This window comes from Hermetia illucens, chromosome 4 (assembly GCF_905115235.1).
Source record: "Hermetia illucens chromosome 4, iHerIll2.2.curated.20191125, whole genome shotgun sequence".
NCBI classification, from domain to species: domain Eukaryota; kingdom Metazoa; phylum Arthropoda; class Insecta; order Diptera; family Stratiomyidae; genus Hermetia; species Hermetia illucens.
Genome location: NC_051852.1, coordinates 118,314,891 through 118,335,167, shown reverse-complemented (window position 1 = coordinate 118,335,167; position 20,277 = coordinate 118,314,891). Strand labels below are relative to the sequence as shown.

General features: G+C 43.3%; 1 protein-coding gene across 2 annotated transcripts; it reads left to right on the top strand.

Annotated features, from left to right (window-relative positions):
* Positions 1 to 398: 398 nt before the first annotated feature.
* Positions 399 to 18,618, top strand: LOC119654674 (galectin-4-like). Of its 2 annotated transcripts, none has more exons than XM_038060171.1 (2): positions 399 to 901; positions 18,193 to 18,618. In XM_038060171.1, exons 1-2 carry the CDS (start codon positions 858 to 860, stop codon positions 18,341 to 18,343), a joined length of 195 nt encoding a protein of 64 aa, XP_037916099.1. In that variant the 5' UTR covers positions 399 to 857; the 3' UTR covers positions 18,344 to 18,618. The 2 variants fall into 2 exon arrangements, with proteins under 2 accessions (XP_037916099.1, XP_037916098.1); XM_038060170.1 differs by lacking the exon at positions 399 to 901 and adding an exon at positions 18,027 to 18,081.
* The last annotated feature ends 1,659 nt before the right edge of the window (positions 18,619 to 20,277 follow it).

Sequence of the window (20,277 nt, the reverse complement as noted above, 5' to 3'; positions counted from 1 at the left end):
CCTGGTACTTTTCACCAATCTAATGAAGATGATGCCAAGTTTACTGTTTCCCCTCCGCAGCAAAGAAGTTTCTCCCTTAGGTATGTTCAGCCAGTAACCCAGTGCTTATCTTATCTACATGAAAGCACTTATTAAGATTGCTGTTGCGGAGCTAGGTTTGAGACCTGAAGAGATTCGTAACCATCTAAGGAAAGTTATCTCAAGGAGGAGCCTGTGTATCTAAACATTAGAGGAAAGTTGTACTCAAACTCTGCCAATTCCTATATTGTTGATCCTCGGCAATTCTAAATAGTGTGGATGCAACCAATTGCATTGAATAGTCATAAGATAAGATTTACTTCAATTAATCAAATCTTCTCAAGGAATGATTACTAACTTATTTCTATTAAGTATGATATCAATTGACAATGCATCCAATGTCAAAGTCATGGAAACAAACATGTACTGTCAAAGAAATTTCCGATAATTTTATAGTTTTATCCCAAACACATCAAATTTTCAATCAATTTGTGCTTATTTTAGTAAATTTCGCGGCATTGACGGCAATGACTTAACCATATGGACCTAGTTTATCTTTTTTAATTTCTGTCGATCATAGATTGGACCATAGAATGCACCGGAGGTCTCATAAAGATCCAGACAACAATCAAGATCGGGACCGGGAGCCTCAAAATTACTCATCTCCAGAGGAACGAAATTGTCCATTTAATATGCCATATCATCGACCTCCACAGGACAGTCAACAGGGACATTTAGCGCCTTCTTATTGTCCTTACCGGGGGCCTGTTTTAAATCCTCAGTCTCGACGCAGGAGCTGTTGCTGCAACGTGATGTGAAAAATCTTCTTAGAACTTCAAATGTTCAGAGGAAAAACATCAGAATCTAGTTTTAATTTAGATATGTAAGTGTATTTTAAGGAAAAACAAAGAAAACCCGGAAAAAATTTAAATGAATTTTCACGCGTATTTTGATTTCCGTAAAAGTAAAAGTCGGTCTTACTTACAAATGGGTTAAAATAGAGACACCGAAGATAAATTAGTTTCATACGAAAAGTTTCACGCACCAACAGGTACATACATATGTGGGAGGCTATCAAAATGGACAGCCAAACAGAGCGTCAAATAAACACCAAACTAATTAGAATGAGAAATGGAGTTAACTCCACCTTGGATGCGTAAGAGGTGGGTACACTAATATATAGAACACCAAGGCTGGTTAAAAACTTCAACGGCGATGGGGACATTCCAGAAAATTTTAAATTAAACTCCCAATGAAGGACATAATTGTGATAAAACTTACACACTATTATAGCGTCACCTAGGGAAATACGTTTGCTCCAGCACGGTCATCAATAAGTTGAAAAAATTAGGTTGCGCCCTGAAAATACTGCGCTAGATATACAGCACAATAGTAAGATCAATGGCTACCTATGGACCGTAATTTTGCCAGAAAAAACTACCAAAAGCCAGGGAGTTACAAAAACTTCAAAGACTGGGTGACGTATGCACCAATAAGGCAATGGGGACATGTCTAACAGTATTCCTAGAGTTTCTTCTGGGATTAGACATTCTGCATCTGCATCATACAAATACAAGCAAGAAGGATTATCTGCAGAATGACCGGGAGTGCCAATGAGGCGGAGAGCTGCCTAATTCGGAGGAAAATTGGTGTCCTTTCTTGGTGACATTCCGAATTACTAATACGAAGTGTTAACATTACAATGAGGCTTCAATTCGATAAGAAGTTTGAAATACATTGGAGCAACAGAACACACTAAGAGAGCGTGGCACTGACATTTGAGTTGAATCAGCAACTGATTAATTGATACACCGACGGATCCCTTTCGACAGAGGGAACAGGCGCCGAGGCCATTGGTCCAAGGAAAACGTACTTTGAGCCAATGGGCAAGCATGCTAGCATTTTCAAGGCGGAAATATACGTTATATATAGATATGCCTCCTTCAATCTCAAAATGAACCAGAGGGGCAAAACCGACAGCCAAGCGGCTACTAAGGCACTTAGATCCTACCAAGTTCAATTCTACACAGACTGAATACGCTCGGCTTGTTCAATAAGGCCTGGTTACCCTGAGTTTCAGGCCACATTGAGTTAGAAGACACTAGGATAGCGGACGAGGTGGCCAGGAAAGGACGAGTGACGCCGCTATACGTGCCGAGGCCATTCCGCGCGGTCATGGCTGCGACATTGAAAAATTAAGAAGAACGGCTGAGGAAGCTGTATTGGGCGAACTTACCTGAAATAGAACAGTCTAGGTGCTAATGGAGGATACGCACCCAAGCGCTCGGAAAGTTATTTAAGTCTCACCAAGAAGAGCCTCGGGGTCTTAGTGGAATACTCACTGGTCACTGCAGACTAAACTATCCCCTCGGGAAGCTAGGGATATCTGCGACATTTTCTGTTAATTCTGTGAGAAAAGTAATGAAACTCTACACATGTTTTAGGACAGTTTGTGGCGGTTGCGCAAAGTAGGTTGAGGCACCTGAGGGAATACTTAATATCTGATGCCAAGTAGAAATACTTTAAAGTAGATAGAAAGAATAAATAGTAAGATAAAAAGCATTTCCGTTCAATGGTGTTGTTATAGAGGATAGCAACGCGCAGCGACTCGTCTTGTCAACTAACAGCACGTCCGGTTTGTTGCGCTGTATGTGGCGATCAGTTGGAAATTGCCGGTACTGCCTGCGGATCATATCCGTAAACCTGACGTGCTCCCGACATCAGCCCATGGTTGTACTCATGGTTGGATGAGTCACCTTACATATGGCATTATGGCTGATCACGCATTGCACCGGCGCCGTAACAGTGCAGCCAGGAATGAGATGGTCAATCCTCCCCAACGTTGAAACACACATTCTGCACTGGTCATTTTTCCGACCCTCTTGCATAATCAGCTTGTTATAAACTCGGGGGCGACCACACTAATCCTGAATGGCCCACATAAATCCCTCTGTCTCAGCAAAGAACTCCCCAGCACGCAGTCATCTGTTCGACAAATGCAAATCGATAAATAGCCTGGCCTGCCTTTGACTTCCATGCATCGATCCGCTCTTGGTGTGACTTCACCCCACTCAAAGAATTGACAGATCGATCCTTCAAGTTAAGTTGGGTCACTGCTAGATCTGATTCACAAACAGCTGCATGCAAGGTGCTCGCCTGGTCTTTGCTGTATAACTAAGCACGTAGCGAGTCGACTTGGCGGTGTGCTGTGTCGCCACGTCAACCATGGGTAGGTTCATCTGCTCTGCGGCAGAAGTTGAGTGAGGCATTCGGAACTCGAACGTAGTAATCCGAATCCGCCGCTGGACGTTTTCCAGACTAACCTTCATTCACAGCATTCCGAATGCATAAAACAGTGATGGGATAATGAACATTTTCAGTGCGCTTATTTGATCTTTCCCCGAGAAATGTGATACCAGCCTCACACGTCGCAGAAGTTCGGCCAGTAGAGCATTCTTCAGATCACCAACTTGAACATTGGTTCCCTGCAGAATTCTTAGGTATCTGTAAAAGTCTGTCTGGGTCATAGCTTGGATGTGAAGGCCATCAATGCTATGTATGGCATGCAGCTTGCGATGACCTTGGCAGATGGCTTGGATTCGACACTTGCCTAATCCGAATTCCACAAATATTACAGCTAAACATAAGGTAGAATGCCCTCCTTCGGTGACTGTAGCCGAAAACTTGATTAGTTTCAGATTAATGCGGTACAGATATAGAATATCGATTAGCCGGGTGTGGCGGACGCTATCAAAAGTCTTGGCATAAACGATATAGCAGCTGAAAAGATTCTTTGACCTCGAGTTGCTTATCCGAGTGAATGATGGGTTGCTCTCTGCAACCCTTTGATTCAACTCGGCAGCCTTTCTGCTCCTCAGACAGAATTTTATTGGTCTCAAGGTGCGCATTGATCATTCCACTAATAATGGACGTTATGAGTTTGTAGGTGGTAAACGCGTTCTACTTACGCATAAAATTGGTAATCAAGGAGGAAACTTGAAAATTCTTGCGGGCGACTAGTGGCCTGATTTATACTATGTGCTAACCGACGTATAAACGAGAACTTTTTGTACCAGAAGTCCTGCACCCGATCCAGATCAAAGTGGCATGGCCGATGCCTTCAGTGGTAATCTACTTAGCATGCTAGGCGGGTCCCCAAAGTGCACTCCAAAAGTCTTTTGTTTTCGTTACCGAAAGATGCACTGTCTCTGGAGTGCCTTTGGTAAATTTCAACTACGAGTGCCTCATTGAAGATTATTTAGCTAACAATGTCATGCCTTTGTCAAATCTTGGGCACCAGTTTCCCTAACGACCTCTAGCCAAACATGCTACCTGATAACAGTCGGGATTGTGTTACTAACACACACACGTACGCATATTGCGGAAAGCACTCTATGAATCCCTGATGCAACAGGGTTCAGTAAAGGGGTTATCCGAACAGGATCTCAAATTTCTCCTTCTTCTCATTCCTCCTTCTCAAATCCACCGGATTTGAATTTTATATCTAACTGACAGGGGTGGTGATGGCTCCGTCAGTGATTTATCGGCAAGGCAAGTGCCTTAACTCTCTTCACTCGGAGACGCTGCGGTGACCTACAGAGGGAAACTTTCGCCAGCGAAGTTAGGACCGGTTACGGTGGAGTTGTTAGCATATTCCCTGAGAATGATCCCTGCTTCCTCCTGCTCCTGAATTGTTCACCCAAGGTGCGTTAGATTTCAGCTGACCTACAATGATCACCTAAAACTTAAACAACGGTTTTATTAACAAATAATGTATATCACAATTGGGAAATTTATTTACCCTAAGAAACTTAAGCACCTAACCAAGAAGTTGGTCTAATAAAATTCAATTACGTTGATTGTACCCGTACTTGATTCGCTCCATCTGGAGGAAAGATTGCAGAAAAAGCTCCATCTGAACTGGCGGTTGAGGGGGAAGACGAAAAGAGATAGGATAGGGTTTGGAATCTTAAGGGGATTTGGGATTAGGCACGACTTAAGCCAATTTGCTCGGAGTGGCGACTGGGATAAAGAGCTACTCTTTAGTCGTTCTTATTAACTATTCGTAGCAAAAAAATTGTTAACCTCTTGTGGGATGGGTTTATTGAATCGAAATATAGAATATAATAAGATGAGGTACATTGTTAACGTGGAGAATGTTGGATAAGTTAAACGTGATGATGCCTAGGTAGGCGTGGGAATTGAATTGATATTCAGGGATAGGTTCTTATCATCAGAAGACAGTTTCGGAGTCATGCTCACCCTATCTCTACGGGAGACAATCGGTTGACACTTTTGAGAATTAAAGGCTAGTTTTCACTTGATTAAGTTTCGACAAAGCTCGTTCAAATATGAATTCAGATGGGTTTGCAGCAGCGCAACAGCGTTTCGTTTATCCGCAGCTTCGGCAATGCATGATGTCATCTGCGTAATTGAGACGTGCTTCCACTCTAATACAGTTTATAGAAAGCTATTTTAAGGCTTCGTGGTTCTTTGCTGGGATCAAGATTTTTAGAATCGCCGCTGAACAGCATATTCCTGTCGTTGCTCTTTGCTAAGCGCCCATCTGTTATTGTGCTTATTAATTACATCGAACTGCTTCCGTTTCGAAACAGCCTGTATGAACTTGCAATGTTCATACCCAGCTTCCTCTGTGAAAGACATTCATGATACATTGTCTTACTTTCATCATCATCAACGGCGGTCTATCCACCAATTCGATCTTACTTTGCTAATCAAATATCCTAATGTACCCTTCATTTTTAACGAGGACTCCCAATCTTCCATTCATTGAATGACCTAGTTCTCCCAAGTGTCCAGTTCTCCCTCATACTTACCTCTCTTCGCGTCTCTGAGCCCTTGCTTCGCTACCAAATTCAATGTCCACCGCAATTGGGACAAACGAATCCTTGACCTGGTTTTTACCAATATTGAACACAATCGTTTCCATTTGTTGTATGACTCGGCTTTTCTTAAAATCAATCCCAACCATCCATCTCTTGAAGTTCACTTCCAAGTTCATCGTTTTGTCGCACAACCATCGCAAAGTTTATTAAGAAAGCACACTCGCAATCTTTAGCAAAGATTGATGAGTCACTTGAACACTGAGGATCCAGATCATTCTGGTCACACACCCGCATTTGTCCTTCCACGCTTGCTCCTCTGGTTGCTACTGCTCCAATTTGACTGCCAATTCTCCCGAATCTGGGTGTAGCTTCTCCGAAATCACTTCTCTTCAATTTATCCTTCTTCTCCTTCGCCCCACTTCTTATCTTCTTATTTTAAATCCTCCACTCCCCCGAATTTCGTATTTGAAGTTCCGATGTTAATTGCGGCAGTGACCTTTTCTTAAAAAATGTAAGCCTCAGATATCCTTTCCCCTTCTATCATTTTTAATAAGACATAGACAGGTTGGAGCAGGTTCGTATCATCCCTTTGCACAAAAAAGGTAATGTTACACTAGCGGAAAACTACCGTCCAATATCTATCAACATTTTGAACACTTTATTGTGAAGAAACAGTGTGGATTCCAATCGAAGCGCTCAACTGTTGCTAATTTTCTTGAGGTTACTTACTTTGCGGCAAAATCTCCGAACGACAAAAAAAGATGACCATACAGCCTATGCCGACTTTTCCAAAGCATTTGATCCCGCCGACCATTCTATACTTCTCAAAAAATTCCAAGCTTTCCATATGAACTGTTTTCTCGTGGTTGCAATCATTCCTAAGTGACATGTTGGTTAATGGACGATGACGTCTTTCTTCTAACACTCTATTTACCCTCCCATTGGGTCATAGACCTTGGTAAAGTAGCTCGGGATTTGGAAAAAGAGGCAAATACACTTAGACTGAAGGTAAACACCAACAAAACCAAGGTTCTCAGTCTGACGGGTTAGAGCACTCTCCCTATCTGTGGCAGAGCGTCGAAGGAATCAATTAATTTCTACATTGAGGAAACGTGGTTCCCACCGAAGTTGGCAAAGAACTAGATATTTCCCGCTGCATTAACAGCGTCAGATCCGCTTTCGTTGCCCTGGGACTGACGTCATCTCAACACTAAGATCAAATTGAGACTGTTCTGTACTAGTGTTCTTTCTATGTTTCCATATGGGCTTAGCACCCTACCCTAAATTCTACTGTTACTCAAAAGCTCCAAGCTTTCGTCAATACCTGTCTGCCTCCTATCATCGGAATACGTTGACCTGATGTCATCCCAAACGAAGAACTTTATTGGCGCATAGGCCTGGCACTCAAACGTACTATAATCGGAAGGTGGAAGTGTCAGGGGATGGGTCACACTTCTAGAAGGGCGAATAATTACATTGCTGGCTACTCTATGCAGTGCAAGCCACCCTGCTAAGATGGCCGACAGTTAATTTAATTTTTAATTTATTTAAATAAGACAACATACAGAAATAAAATTCTTTGTTACATATTGTACTCAGGGGGAGGAGCAACTAAATGGCTTACCTTACGCTTAAAGCTAAAGATGGAGACAGACTCAAAGTACCCAAGCTCTAAGGCGTTGTAGAACCGGCATAGCCTCATAATCGGGGAGTGAAGGTAGATGTCGCGCTCTGCGAAGGGTACTTCAAAAATGTCCGCACTACGTGTATTATCAGAGGCGGGGCTAAAAGTAATATTAGAGTTGCCAGGGCAGTCAATCAGGCAATCCCAGAATTTGAAAAGTATATACATATCAAGAAACCACCCACAGGGGAGGGAAATTGAGGGTGTGGAACCGTGACGGATAGTCAACTCCTGGAAGGTTCCTTCAAGAGCTCGACAGTCATGAATGCGAAATGAGGATTAGATTACACGGCAATATGCAAGAATGTTTCTGACAAGGAAGTTGAAGAGTGTTGCGGAGAGCTGAATTAAGGTAAAGTCGGAGGAGGAACATAGGATAAAACTAGACATTTTTGAAGCTCTGTTGATGATGTCCAAAAAGTGGGAATTGAAACGAAGTTGGTTATCAAATATTAGAGATGATCAATTTCTACCCCCCGCACTCCCTACCTTTCCACCAAATGTCACAACTAAGACCAGCTTCGGAAAGTACTGATCGAGACCTTTCATTCGATTCCCCACATAATTATATTTGGTAAAAAAAAAAACTTACACTCCCCTTTTGCATATATGGTGGCCCTCCTTAAATTCGACGTAAAATGATGTAACTTACTGCACGCTGCACGCGTTCACAGTTCCCACTTTTCCACCAAATTTGGTGTCAATCGCTACAACCCTCTTCGAGAAAAATGCGTGTGATGGACAGACAGACAGACCTGTGAGAAATTGACAGAACTCCTATCAGACGCGTTCCTTCGTGGGAACAAGGGAATGCTCGGCGTATGCGTATGAATATGTACTTGTACGCTTTTGATGGTATACGTACATGGGCAGGTTTATGTGCAGGTGGGTAGGTGGGAGAAAAACGCCCACCCATGAATAAAAATGGCTATGGGAAGGTTACCCAGAATAATAAACCAATGTGGACGAAAAGAATGTATACAAGCCTACGGTGAAGAAGCTCGGAACTCAGCGGCTTTTGGTAGTGGACAAGCAGGCCCCGGTCGTCGATATCCCTTGACTGCAGTGCCTCGATGATGGAAAGCTTGGACAAGGAGGTGTTTAAACCGAGCACATCGCTCCCTAAAACACCCATAGTAAACGGGCAGAAAGGTGTGCCCAAGGTACAATGTTGGTCGTTAATAGCCGCAGCGACACGAACCGCATCTGAACGTAAACAGTTAGGAGAGGCTCTTCAGTATGGAGAGCCGGATCCGTTTAGGAGAAGCTCAACGATTATAAGAACTCCGCAATATCCAATCTCGTTGACGCCAGAAAATGTTCGGCAAGAAAACTTAAGGCTTTGGAAAAGAAGTCCGACCTGGAAGAAACATCTCTCATTTTGCTTGGAGCGAAAATTGTTGCGTTGTCAGAGTTGATCAAAGATAAACACAACGTGCAATGAAACATATGATGAGAGCCACCAGGGTTCTATACAAATTGCGGCAAGATGAGAAAAATTTGAAGGAGGGCACTATACTGCTTTACGCAACGGCAATTTGGTCAACTGCATTGCATACCGCATGCAATACTCAAAAGATCAGCGTGGTGTATAGAAAGACCTCCCTAAGAGTGTGGTGTGGTTACAGAACCATCTCGGACGAAGCGCTGTATGCAGTAGCCTGAATGATGCGATAGACATTTTGGCCGATGAGGTGGCACGTATCTATGATGGACCCGACTCTTCCTCTGATCGGCAACGGAAAACCGCCGAAAGGGAAGAATCCTTAAGCAGGTGGAGCAACAGTGGGAACAGGTGGAAAAGGGTCGATGGACATACAGATGGTGAGATAAACTATGATCCGATGCAGTTGCTCACGGGACATTGCGGTTACCGTAAATACCTCTATAGGTTTAAACTGCGACGGTATTCCAGAGGACCCGGAGTATGTTTTCTTCCATTATCCTAAATTCCCTGAGGAAAGGAAGGGCCTAGAGGAGACATCGGGAGGAACGCTAGCACCGGAAAATATAATTGGAAAAATGCTTGCATTCCAGGAGAGGTTGAGAGAGGCAGATGAGGCGAGAAAGGCGAGATTACGAATATAGTCGATGGGCGAAGGGAGAGGCTAGAGCCATGTCCACACCACGACAAAATACTTTGTGGTGGTTCCGCAGGTAAGAGGACAGGAGTTAGGGGGTGGTTTTAGTGGGTAAAAATCCCACACGCTGTAACATGTGTACCAGTGTCTTTGGAAAATTTCCACCGCCGGAAAAAAAATACAGACAGACAGTCAGGTCGGGTTAATAAGGTTTTGTTTTACACAAAATCTTAAAACCAGTTATAGTAGGTGTAAGTAAGCTTCCAAGCCCTGTGGAATTTCGCTCTAAAACGTATGTTTACTTGCATGTATAATACATGGGTAAATGATTTTTTCGCAATTGTTGATATGCAACTTTGATTAAATAGCTTGAGTTTTTTATGTTTTTACAATGTGAATTACAATAACTTAATGTGTAATGTCTGTCTCTGACACATGTTCAACAAATGTGATGATAAACATTGTATTTGTTCAAAGTTGTGATGTGATTATTTCTGCGTTTCAGAGTTTAGTAATTCGGTTAATTTACATTTACTTTCTGGGACATATTTGATTCTTGCAGTTTCGAAACAAACATATTTACACCCCCACTTTGGATGTTACAGTACTTGGGGTTCACGTCTCTGAGCATACATTTAAAAATTCACCAAAGATCGGTTTGCCAAATACGCAATGTCTGTGTTTAACTGGATAAAAAAGTGTGGGCTGTTACCTCTGTCACTGCAATTTCGGCAACGCCTATTGACTATTGTGGTCCTGTAAGCATAATCCATTGAAAATGCCCTAAGTCCTCTTTGTTGCACATTGTCCACGAAGATCCTCGCTGTCTAGTATTTTAAATTCTGGGTCTGACAGCGCTGCACGACCAAATGTATTTGCTCTGGAGGACCAAACCATAAGTGAGGATCATATGAAGCACGGCGGTGAACATCCATAGAATCATTTTCGCGCTTAGACAGGGGGCAGGGTTACGAACGACTTTATGCAAGAAGTAAAAGCTACGCATAGCTCTTTGTTTAGTATTCTTTCTCTTTTCTGACTGTGCGTGGACACGTGTTTGCTCATCTCGCTGCGTAGACCGAAGTAGTTATGGGAAAGATACCCAGAACACAAAACCAAGCAGAGGCTCGGAATCCGAGTACCGGTAGCTAGCGGGCTCCCGGCCGTCGATATCCCTCGACCGCAATACCTCGGTAGCGGATAAGTTGGCCACCGCGGCACCTAATACTGTAAGCAATTTAGAGGTGAAGAAGAATGTATTCAAGGGAAGCCAGAGTTTACCAAAAACACCACTAACGAAGACAAAAAATAATGAGTGGGAAGAAAGTCGCTGGCCGACTAAGCAGAGATACAAACATCTAGGTGAAACTGTCAGCAAGATCCGTGCCTTATATTTGAGCACCTCACGAAAGCACAGCAGTCCAATCGAAGGAAAGGTTGTTGGAAAAAAGACGATATTGCCAAAGAGTGCGATAGGGAGACCAAAAACCAACTATATGAAGAAAAGGATTACGGGATAACAAACATCCTGTTCGAAGTGGTAAATGCTCGGAATGTAAGAAGACGTTGAAGGCAATAAAAGCAAGCAAACGTCAGTCACTGCAGGGTCGCTCAGCATTTGCTTAAACGGAGCATCCAGAATTCTGACACAGAAATTGCGATCATAAGTGAACCATAAAGAATCCATAACGAAGGCGTCTGAGTCACGGATTCAACTGTTGACCGGCAATAAGGGCATGTGGTTACCAAGCTAAACAATGTCCTATGAATCAGCCAATCAGTAGCATTGCGTGGACGAAAATAAGCAGCATGTACGCGTACAGTTCCTACGCCCCACCCAGTTCCACATTGTCTGAGTTTGAAGACTTGCTAGCCAATCTTATTCACGACGCAAAAGCGGTTGCCGGTGATCTCAATAAGTGCGAACCCGAATAGCAGAAGTTCATTAAAGGTCTTGACCTTTGGCAGTCTAACACTCTGGCATGGTATGTCTTAGAACCTGAGCGAGGACTACACTCACAGTGAATACCAGATATTTTTCTTTGCAATATGGAGGAAACGACAGGGTTAGTGGAACACCATATCCATACCGAGAAGGATTCTCTAGTAGAAGACGCAACTGCTAGTGGAATAGTAAAGTGACCACCTTACGATCAGCCGTCGAGCAGGACACTGGACAGTTTGTAGCGATACGAATTCGCGAACTACAGCGCAAATCCCGGATGACTGAAGTTCCTTACTATGGCAGGCCTCTCGATACCGGTTCTTGCGCCTTTGGGGGTGATGATGATGTAAGGAAGCCCACAAAAATTTCAAGCTTGCGGGAAGACTCAGGACTGTTGAAAATCAAGTGAATTTTTTCCCATCAAGAAGAGCTCTATCACTTTGCACAAATCTCTGAATCTGAAGGCATTTCCTGCAGCAACTATGCATGGGCTTTTGGAGATCTGCAGCAGAATCGGGCTGATAGCTCCATGCCTGGATGGAATACCGAATAGGGCCCTTAAGCACGCCATGAATTCTAAACAGAAGTGTTTGTTGAGTCGTTCGAAACATATATGTGTAAATAAATATTTGCTACAGTATGGAAGCTGCACGTAGCTACATCGCATATACTTCCGAAAAGACTTCCACCACCTCTACGACTCTAGCAAGAATGGTGAAGTAGAAGTGCCGCGGCATACTTGCAGGCTGCCTATAGCCAGGGTGATGATTTCCATCTCACCATGTGCAGTTCTAGTTTTGGGAAGGCGCTGAATGCTGTACGTAACGCCCATAAACCGAGTGGGGTGTAGAGAAGAGCAGCCCTGAAGGAATGTTCAGGACCATCTCAGATAATACGGCCTTCGTCATCTTGGGAGTGGTACCAGTTGACAAATTGGAAGACGAGATGGCGAGTGTGTGTGTGTGTGTATGGTGAGGGAGAAGCTACAGCTTCTGAGCACTCAGGCCGTGTTGGCCCATTGTATTCGCCACCCCCGTCTAACGGAATATTCCGGATTCGTTAACGTATCGCAATTGGAGAACATCGGCACCAAAGATCTGATGCCTGATGCGTTCATAAGCGGGGCATTCACATAGGAAATGCTCCGTGGATTCAGCTTCCTCATTACAGAAGGGACATCTTCGGTAATTCCTATTCTGAATATATGCCCAGCTAGTGAATTATGGCCTGTCAGAATGTCCACAATACACCTGCAAGTCTTCCTGATTTTCGACAGGATAAACTTTGGTAAGTCGAGCAGCATTTAGGCTCTGCCACCCGTCATTATGGGAAGCTTGTTCCCAGTTTTTGAAAACGAAATGGCGAACATATATGAAAAAAAACCTAATGGGAGACATCTATAACTAGTTGGCAACAGCGATGGGATCACTCAAAAGCGGTCGCTGGACATGAAGGTTGATCCCTGGCATTGAGGGGTGACTGGGGAGAAAGCATGGGGAGATCAATTATTATCACCCAGTTTCTCACCGATCACGAAAAATACCGCTAGTACCAATACAGGGTTTAATTGATATCCTGCCCTGACTGTCCAAAATGCGATAGGTTCCAGCAGGACCCAGGGCACATATTCTCCCACTGCCCAAGATTCATGAAAGAAACGAGAAATCTAGATGAAATTAAAATGCTCAAGTGCTATCACCGAACAATTTTTCCGGAGAATAATAGCATGTCATGAGGATTGGGATGATGAACGCAACAATTCAGGTAAACTGCGAAAAGTAGAAGAAGTCAGAAAAGCGCAGTTACCGGTTTTACCTGCTCAATTGTTCCCAACATCTGACTCTCATTGGTCGGTAAACAACGTGTCAACTTGTCGCTAATACAGGCAAATCAACGACAGATCAGATTTTCTCTCTGTTGGAATGTTGGAATATGGACATCAGTTGCATCATATTTTCATCGCCTTTAAAGCTGGCCATAACAGTATGGCCCTTTAGGGCTATTGCACTATCCACGTAAATCGCTTGTGGAATGCCTCCTGGAGTTCATCGAATCTGAGAACATTTTCCAGCGCCAGAAAGTAAACATATTCTTCGTTGAAGAAAACCTTTTTGGGGGTATTTTCGTTTGAAATCTGAAGAACCCGAGCAGCTGCATTCGAATTGCAGGGCCGTCTCTTCCTCCTCCTTCTCACATTGGCTGCATATAGCCAACAGTACCACTCCAATTTTCTCCGGTAATTAAGGGGCAGTGTCCCGTTAAAAATGCCACTAGGGTTTTCATGTCCTATTTATTAAGGGGCAAGAAAAGTACTCCTCTGGTAGTCCCGGCGTTTCCGCCTGCGCACAGTAGTTCAAATTTCTCTATTCGGCCGCATGAATGCTTATAATCACTCTTCAGAGTAGAGTTGACAGCGAATGGCTGGACGCCAAAAACTGGCTCTGGACCCCACATTGTGGATCAAGACCCTTAGCGAGCCAGTCTGTTAGTTTTCTCATAATCAGCGATGTTAAAGTACCCTGGCACCCGCGTTAGGAATGTTTCATTAGGTCGACAAAATTTCAGCAGCAACTGACGGCCACCCCGCACCAACTGATACTGCCTGAATTTCGTTAGAGATTCGAATGGTAAAACCCCATCATTTTTGTCACGAGCCGTCTTTCCAAAGGTTCAGGTCAGTTTAATAATCGATCTTCAAAAGAGCACCCTTACGCTCTATCTACCATTCTTCATTTACTGACAACGACGGAGTATGTCTTTTCAAAGATGAATCTGGAAACTATAATATATGACCGGTAGGCATCAGGACCTCCTGAAGTTTGCTAAGGAATTTCCAGATCTACACATGACCATATGATTGGTAGTTGTAGCCTGTTTGCGTCGTTAGATGCTTTCGGTTCACCTCCTCCTCTTTAAATCTGCTATTGTTAGGAAAGTTCAGTCTCGATCCCCAAATGATGCATGCATACATCAAAACGGAGGTTAATATGGATGTATACATTCAATGAGTCTTTTGTGATGAAAGTTCCCAGGTCTTACCTATTGCAGTCCTGCAGCATCGTAGCAATTTTCAGGATTTCTGTCCCCTGTCCCCTGCCAATACTGGACTGTTTTAGCGTTTTCGGCCTGAGATTTTGGATGCTGCGTGGGAAGTGCGCCTTCTTTGTACCTTCCGCTTTGTAAACGTAGATAACCCAGCTTCGTTCTTTGACAAGAATCCGCTTCAGCTTTGTGGTTGCAAAAAAGAGTGGGTCTGTTTACTTATACCGAGCGATGGTGATTAATGTCACACCTTTCTATTAGCCCAATGACTTTACTTTTGACATATTGGATTGTTCCGACGAATGTTCCAGGAAGAAGACGGGGCCGCAATCCTGTCAAGCGAATCAAAACTAAGTGGCGAGGAAGGCACTTTACGTGGTGGCGCCGGAAAATGCTGTATTCCCGTCGACTTAGTGGTCATGATGGTGAATGCCCCAAGGCCTAATTAGGGTAATAAAACCCCAATCTGCACGGAAACTCATTGGCCTCGGCCACGAAACCTCACCAGAAGTTATCTGCTCCCATGAAAACGTGGATAGTTCTCTGGGTTCATATGTTTGAGGATAACTCCTGGGCCATGTGTTCTCTTGCCTTGCTAGTAGGAGTTTAGGGGGGTTGTAGTTATGTCCAAGCGCTTACAGCTCGGGTATCATACTCCTAAGTTCGGTAGATATTTGGGTAAGTCTTTCATTCCGTAGTATGGCTGTTGTGGTGTCGGTACCTCATAGGTAGTTAACCAAATTAGCCTACTACAACTTCTATTAGCATACAACGTGTTAGCATGTCGGAAATGTGGGTTCTTAAATTCCGCATGAACTATCGATAATATGAGGTATATAAATGTCGTGCGGCTATTGATCCGACGACTGAAGCCATTGAAGCTTTATTTGAGTAGTAATGAGAAATGTTGCACCTCATATTTGCTTCAAATGAAGATGCCATGGGTAGCATTATAGCCTTCAATGTTCAAGCTTGTAGTGTGACGGTTTCAAGCCCTTGGTAGAGCTGGCAATCTATTTCCTCTTGAACCTTCTTAGCATACGGTTCACGAACACTGATAGTAAGGCAAGCTCTTCCCCTTGAAGCATCCAGGTGGAGATGTTGAGGTTATTTTGGCCATCAAGTTGTTCCAAAACCATGGTGAATTGGTACGTTCCTCTAGCAGAAGCCGGAGAAAGCACTTTTTGAACAATGGTAGCTCAGGGACTTTCTTCATCGTTGAGGAAGGAGCATTAATGGATAAGCCACTCGTCCCTACTTTAGTTGGCAAAGTTAAGCCGTAATATTCTAGGGTATACACCGACTAGAAGCGAAGCTTAATGTTTTGCGAGAATACAGCCCTTACAGCTATTTGAAGTTCTCTCCTAAATTGTTCACATTGCTCATTATCATAACCGAAAGCATTGGTGTCATCATATGGGACCCCTCCAATGATTTGGTGATCTTGGCTGTAAATGAAGACTTAATGATTGTTAGCCTCTTTGCTGCCTTCTGGGCTGAAGAGTTAGAATCGTCAGGGGACCGCTGCTGCTTCGATTTGCCTTTAGCCGCAAATACCCCAGACGCATCTTTAACCTCAACCTTGGTACAACCCAGGAGTTGAGGTTTGCCAGGAGGCGGTTTGCTCTTCGAGATTTGCCTGCAGGCTGTTTTCTGCCGCGGACAGATGCTTACCGTAGGCAAAACTTAGACTCAACACATGCCGCCAGTTGGAGCGTGGGGTTAGGAGTGCTGCCAGAAGGGGCGTGCTTCAACTTGTCCATTTCAAGCTGGGTCCGATTTAGAATAGTTCCCACTTGAAGTAGTTGAGAATCTGAGTCTAAATTTAGGTTCCCCGTCAATGAGCTGAAGGTCGCCGCTTTTGATATCCTACCCTGGATAGTCGCAATTGTAATTTAATTCTGCTTTTTGTTTTCTGTTAGGTTTTATGTTTTGAATTTTATAATGGAGACGTGTCTTCTCACTGGCATTCATTTGGATATCAGCATTTTAAAACCAAGTATCCTTGTTAATTAACCCCTTACCGGATTTGGCGAATTCTTTGTCACTTTTCTTGCAATATCTTCACTCTTTAATCCGCAGTAAATAAGTGCGTTCATAGTTTGTTCCCACAGGATTAATTCCAAGCACTGCAATCAATAGCCAATTTTGTGATGCGATTGTCCCAAAGAGAACGGCTTTCTTGTCAGTGACGACCAGAAAAAGACCGCGTATTATGCGAGTATATTGGATTTACGTTTGACTGTTCCCACTATAAGATAAAACATTTTTGTACCTCATCTGAAAATTGTTTGTAAGTTGTGCATCCTGGCAATGAGAGTTCCAATATTAAGCGTTGAGGCACTGAATTGGCGATGCTTATGTCCGTTCCATGCATCAAGAAAGCATCCGGCTCCATCGCTTCAGGGGGTGCATTAGTATTTTCCCGAGGGTTACTAGCTGATATATATTTTTTTTTTGTGAGCAGTTTGACTGCGTTTTCTTAATCAGCATACCGCGGACCTATCACCAAGGGGAATTTAACACAGTGAAGTAACTCCAGTCTTTACACGTTTCATAATTAAACATCTTCCCTGATCTCTCCAAGGCCACCACTCCCTCATCAGAAGTGGGTTCTCGCAGTTGACCCCCTAAGCGGAACTTTCGTGGGATCCTGATTACGTCTAAGCGGAGGCGACCTCAGGGCCTCAAAGTGGAAGTGCGTTTCAAGTCGGGTGCCATACTCCTTAGTTCGGTAGAGATTTATGCATTCAACAGTATGAATGCTGAGCCATACACTCATTATAGACTGATACCGTTATTGCTTGCCACAACGATGGTCTGATGGTGGTCACAAAATCAATCCGTGTCTTCAGAAAACCACCAGGACTTAACCTCCCTTATCTCAGTAGTTTGTTGTTGACACGCTGCCTGAAACCCTCCTTCTTCATCTAGGCTTGGCTGAACATCAACATAAAATGAAGGTATAATTTTAGATCCAACATCTATATTTAATTGCGCATTACTAAGTGTCGCCATTTTCGAATAAGTTGGGTGTGGGTGGGTGGGGTGGTATACCAATTTCGATAGGGTTACGTTTCACCCAAAGCTTTAATGTCGTACGGGCATGTGCTTCTAGGAACACGCTCTTGTTGACGCATAGGGCTGGAAAGTGCATCCATTATGCTTCGATCGGAATCGATTAGAGATTTTCCTGCTGGGCTGTAAGTACGAATGCAGAAGCATTTCCAATCACACTTGTGGGTGTTATTATATTATATTTATATAATCGTAATGCAATAAATTTTGAAATGGCATAGAAAATCTTTGCGAATATATCCAGCACTCAAAATCACGATAACAAATACATCCAACCCCGCTCTCAGTATAAAAATGACGTGCCATTTTTGAACGATCGCAGACGTGACTTAGTCCCTGACAAAGTGAGTCCCGCTGAAAATGTGTTCCTGTTTCGGCCAAAATCTAGTAAGTTCCTTTTTTGAAATCTGATTTGCTTTCTTCCTTCTTCTGAGTTCATTGAATTGAAATACCAAAAAAATTTGCATCTTTTATTCTTACTTTTCTTCTGCATTCTAGGATGTTCCCTTTACATCTCAAATTCCTGGTGGGTTATTTCCCGGAACCAGAATATGGATTCGAGGAGCCATGCATCACTGTGCTAAAAAGTTCACTATTGATTTTCAATGCGGTCCTGTGGCGGAAAAGGATGATAGTGCGTTTCACATAAGTATGCGACCTGGGGAGGGAGTTGTGCGAAATACTTTTCAGAATTATGAATGGGGTCCCGAAGAGCGAACTTCCAGTTTTCCATTTGTACCAGGGCAACCTTACGATATTGAAATAGAAGTTCACAACGAAAAGTTTAGTGTTCGCATAAATGGAGAGCACTTTTTCGACTATATTCATCGGATACCTTTGGATATGATTTCATATATTCTTATTGTTGGAGACACGACACTTCATTATGTTGGATATTAAAATGTTGATGGTAAATTTTGGTGCCCTTTCTTCTACGGTGAATATCACATTGATCCAATAAAAGATCACATAAAAAATAAAAACTACAAAGACATAATCAAATCTAAATTGGAACAGTTTCAAAAGATTTTTTTTAGAATTTAGAACAATTCATCTTAGATACCCCAGGGTTGAAAACAGAAACTCCAAAACGGGGTGAAAATATGCAGAAAAACGGGACTGCGCAACCCCTATTAGCCCTTTTTCCGTTGAAAATTGTATTTCGGAGCCACGAAAAAAATCCACTCCATTCCACTTTCTCTCGACAGGCTTGCTCCTCCCAGTTACAAACAAATCAAAATATCGGAAGCTAGACATTACACCTCCTTTTGGCATGTGGGTGCAATGAAGAAATGACCTTTGAGAAGGGGTCAAAGTGAGCATCATCAGCGAGCCTTATCGCGACAATAGAGATGGTGCCCCGGCTACAGATGTAACCATGAAAGCGTGTGGAAATCAAGCCATCCAAGAAGTGATGGAGTTTCCGGAAGTTGGATTCGTCAGGAAAAAAAGGTGGTATTTACATATACAGTTAGCATCTTCCATCAAACACGATGCATGAAGTGGAAACCCCCGAATATTATAACGCCTCAGCTGTGGCTTTTGCGTAGACTTCGTTGTTTGAAAGCACCAAGTCTACGGAAATATAACTTTTTTTCGAGGGATTGGCTCGGGCTCAATAGTCGTTATGACATATATGTGAGTATCACTTTGGCGAGGAAAATGATCTGGCTTGTCAGTGAGCGAAAGTGGACCATGGCACGATCTGCGTACCTGCGGAGCTACGAACCAGGGCTGGTTCATGAAAAAGTTGAAAAGGATGCGTTCTTAGGGATGCCATTGGATGGCCATAATTCCGGTTGTGTGGCTTCATGAAAAGAAGCCCAAATGGCGGCTAATCTTCACCAATATACGTTCATACTATTGGTGGAACCAAAAAATCGCAGAGTTGCGGCTTCTATACCTCCGAGCAAAAAGGATCTGCCAACAATCTACAAGAACTCTAGACTTTGAAGAGAAACGGGAAGAGTGCATACGCGACTCTTCGTGATAGACTTAAGCAAGCTATACGGATTAGCATCCGAAAATGCTTGTAGGAACTTGAGTGGAGGCAGACCAAAACCCTGTAGAATAGCGTACAGGACAGTTTTGAAGAAGATAAAAAGGCGAACACCACAACACATCTTTACCATACCTGCAATAGCCGAGGAGGAACTTGCGAAGATTGGCCGTAAAATCGGTGGAATTAAACCTGGATGCTATTCTCAATGAAATCCTTAAACTCGGTGTGAAGACCAAACCCGACTGATTTATCAGCGTATTTGGGGCATGCTTGGTAGAAGGTATTTTCCCCGATCGGAGGAAGTGGCAAAAACTAGTCTTGCTACCAAAGCCCAATAAGCGAGCAAGATCATCATACCACCCGATTTGCATTATCGGCGCGGTAAGAAAGATATTCGAAGGGGTCATGTACAATAGACTTCTCCCGATCATAGAATAGAGAAGACATTTTGGTACGTTGTGGATGGGGGAATATACCGTTATAGCCGGAGTACCACACCGCTTAGTGTTGGGTCCTCTTCTGTGGAACGTGATGTACAATGGAGTCCCCGTCCTTCCCATACCGAAGGAAACCACGATAAT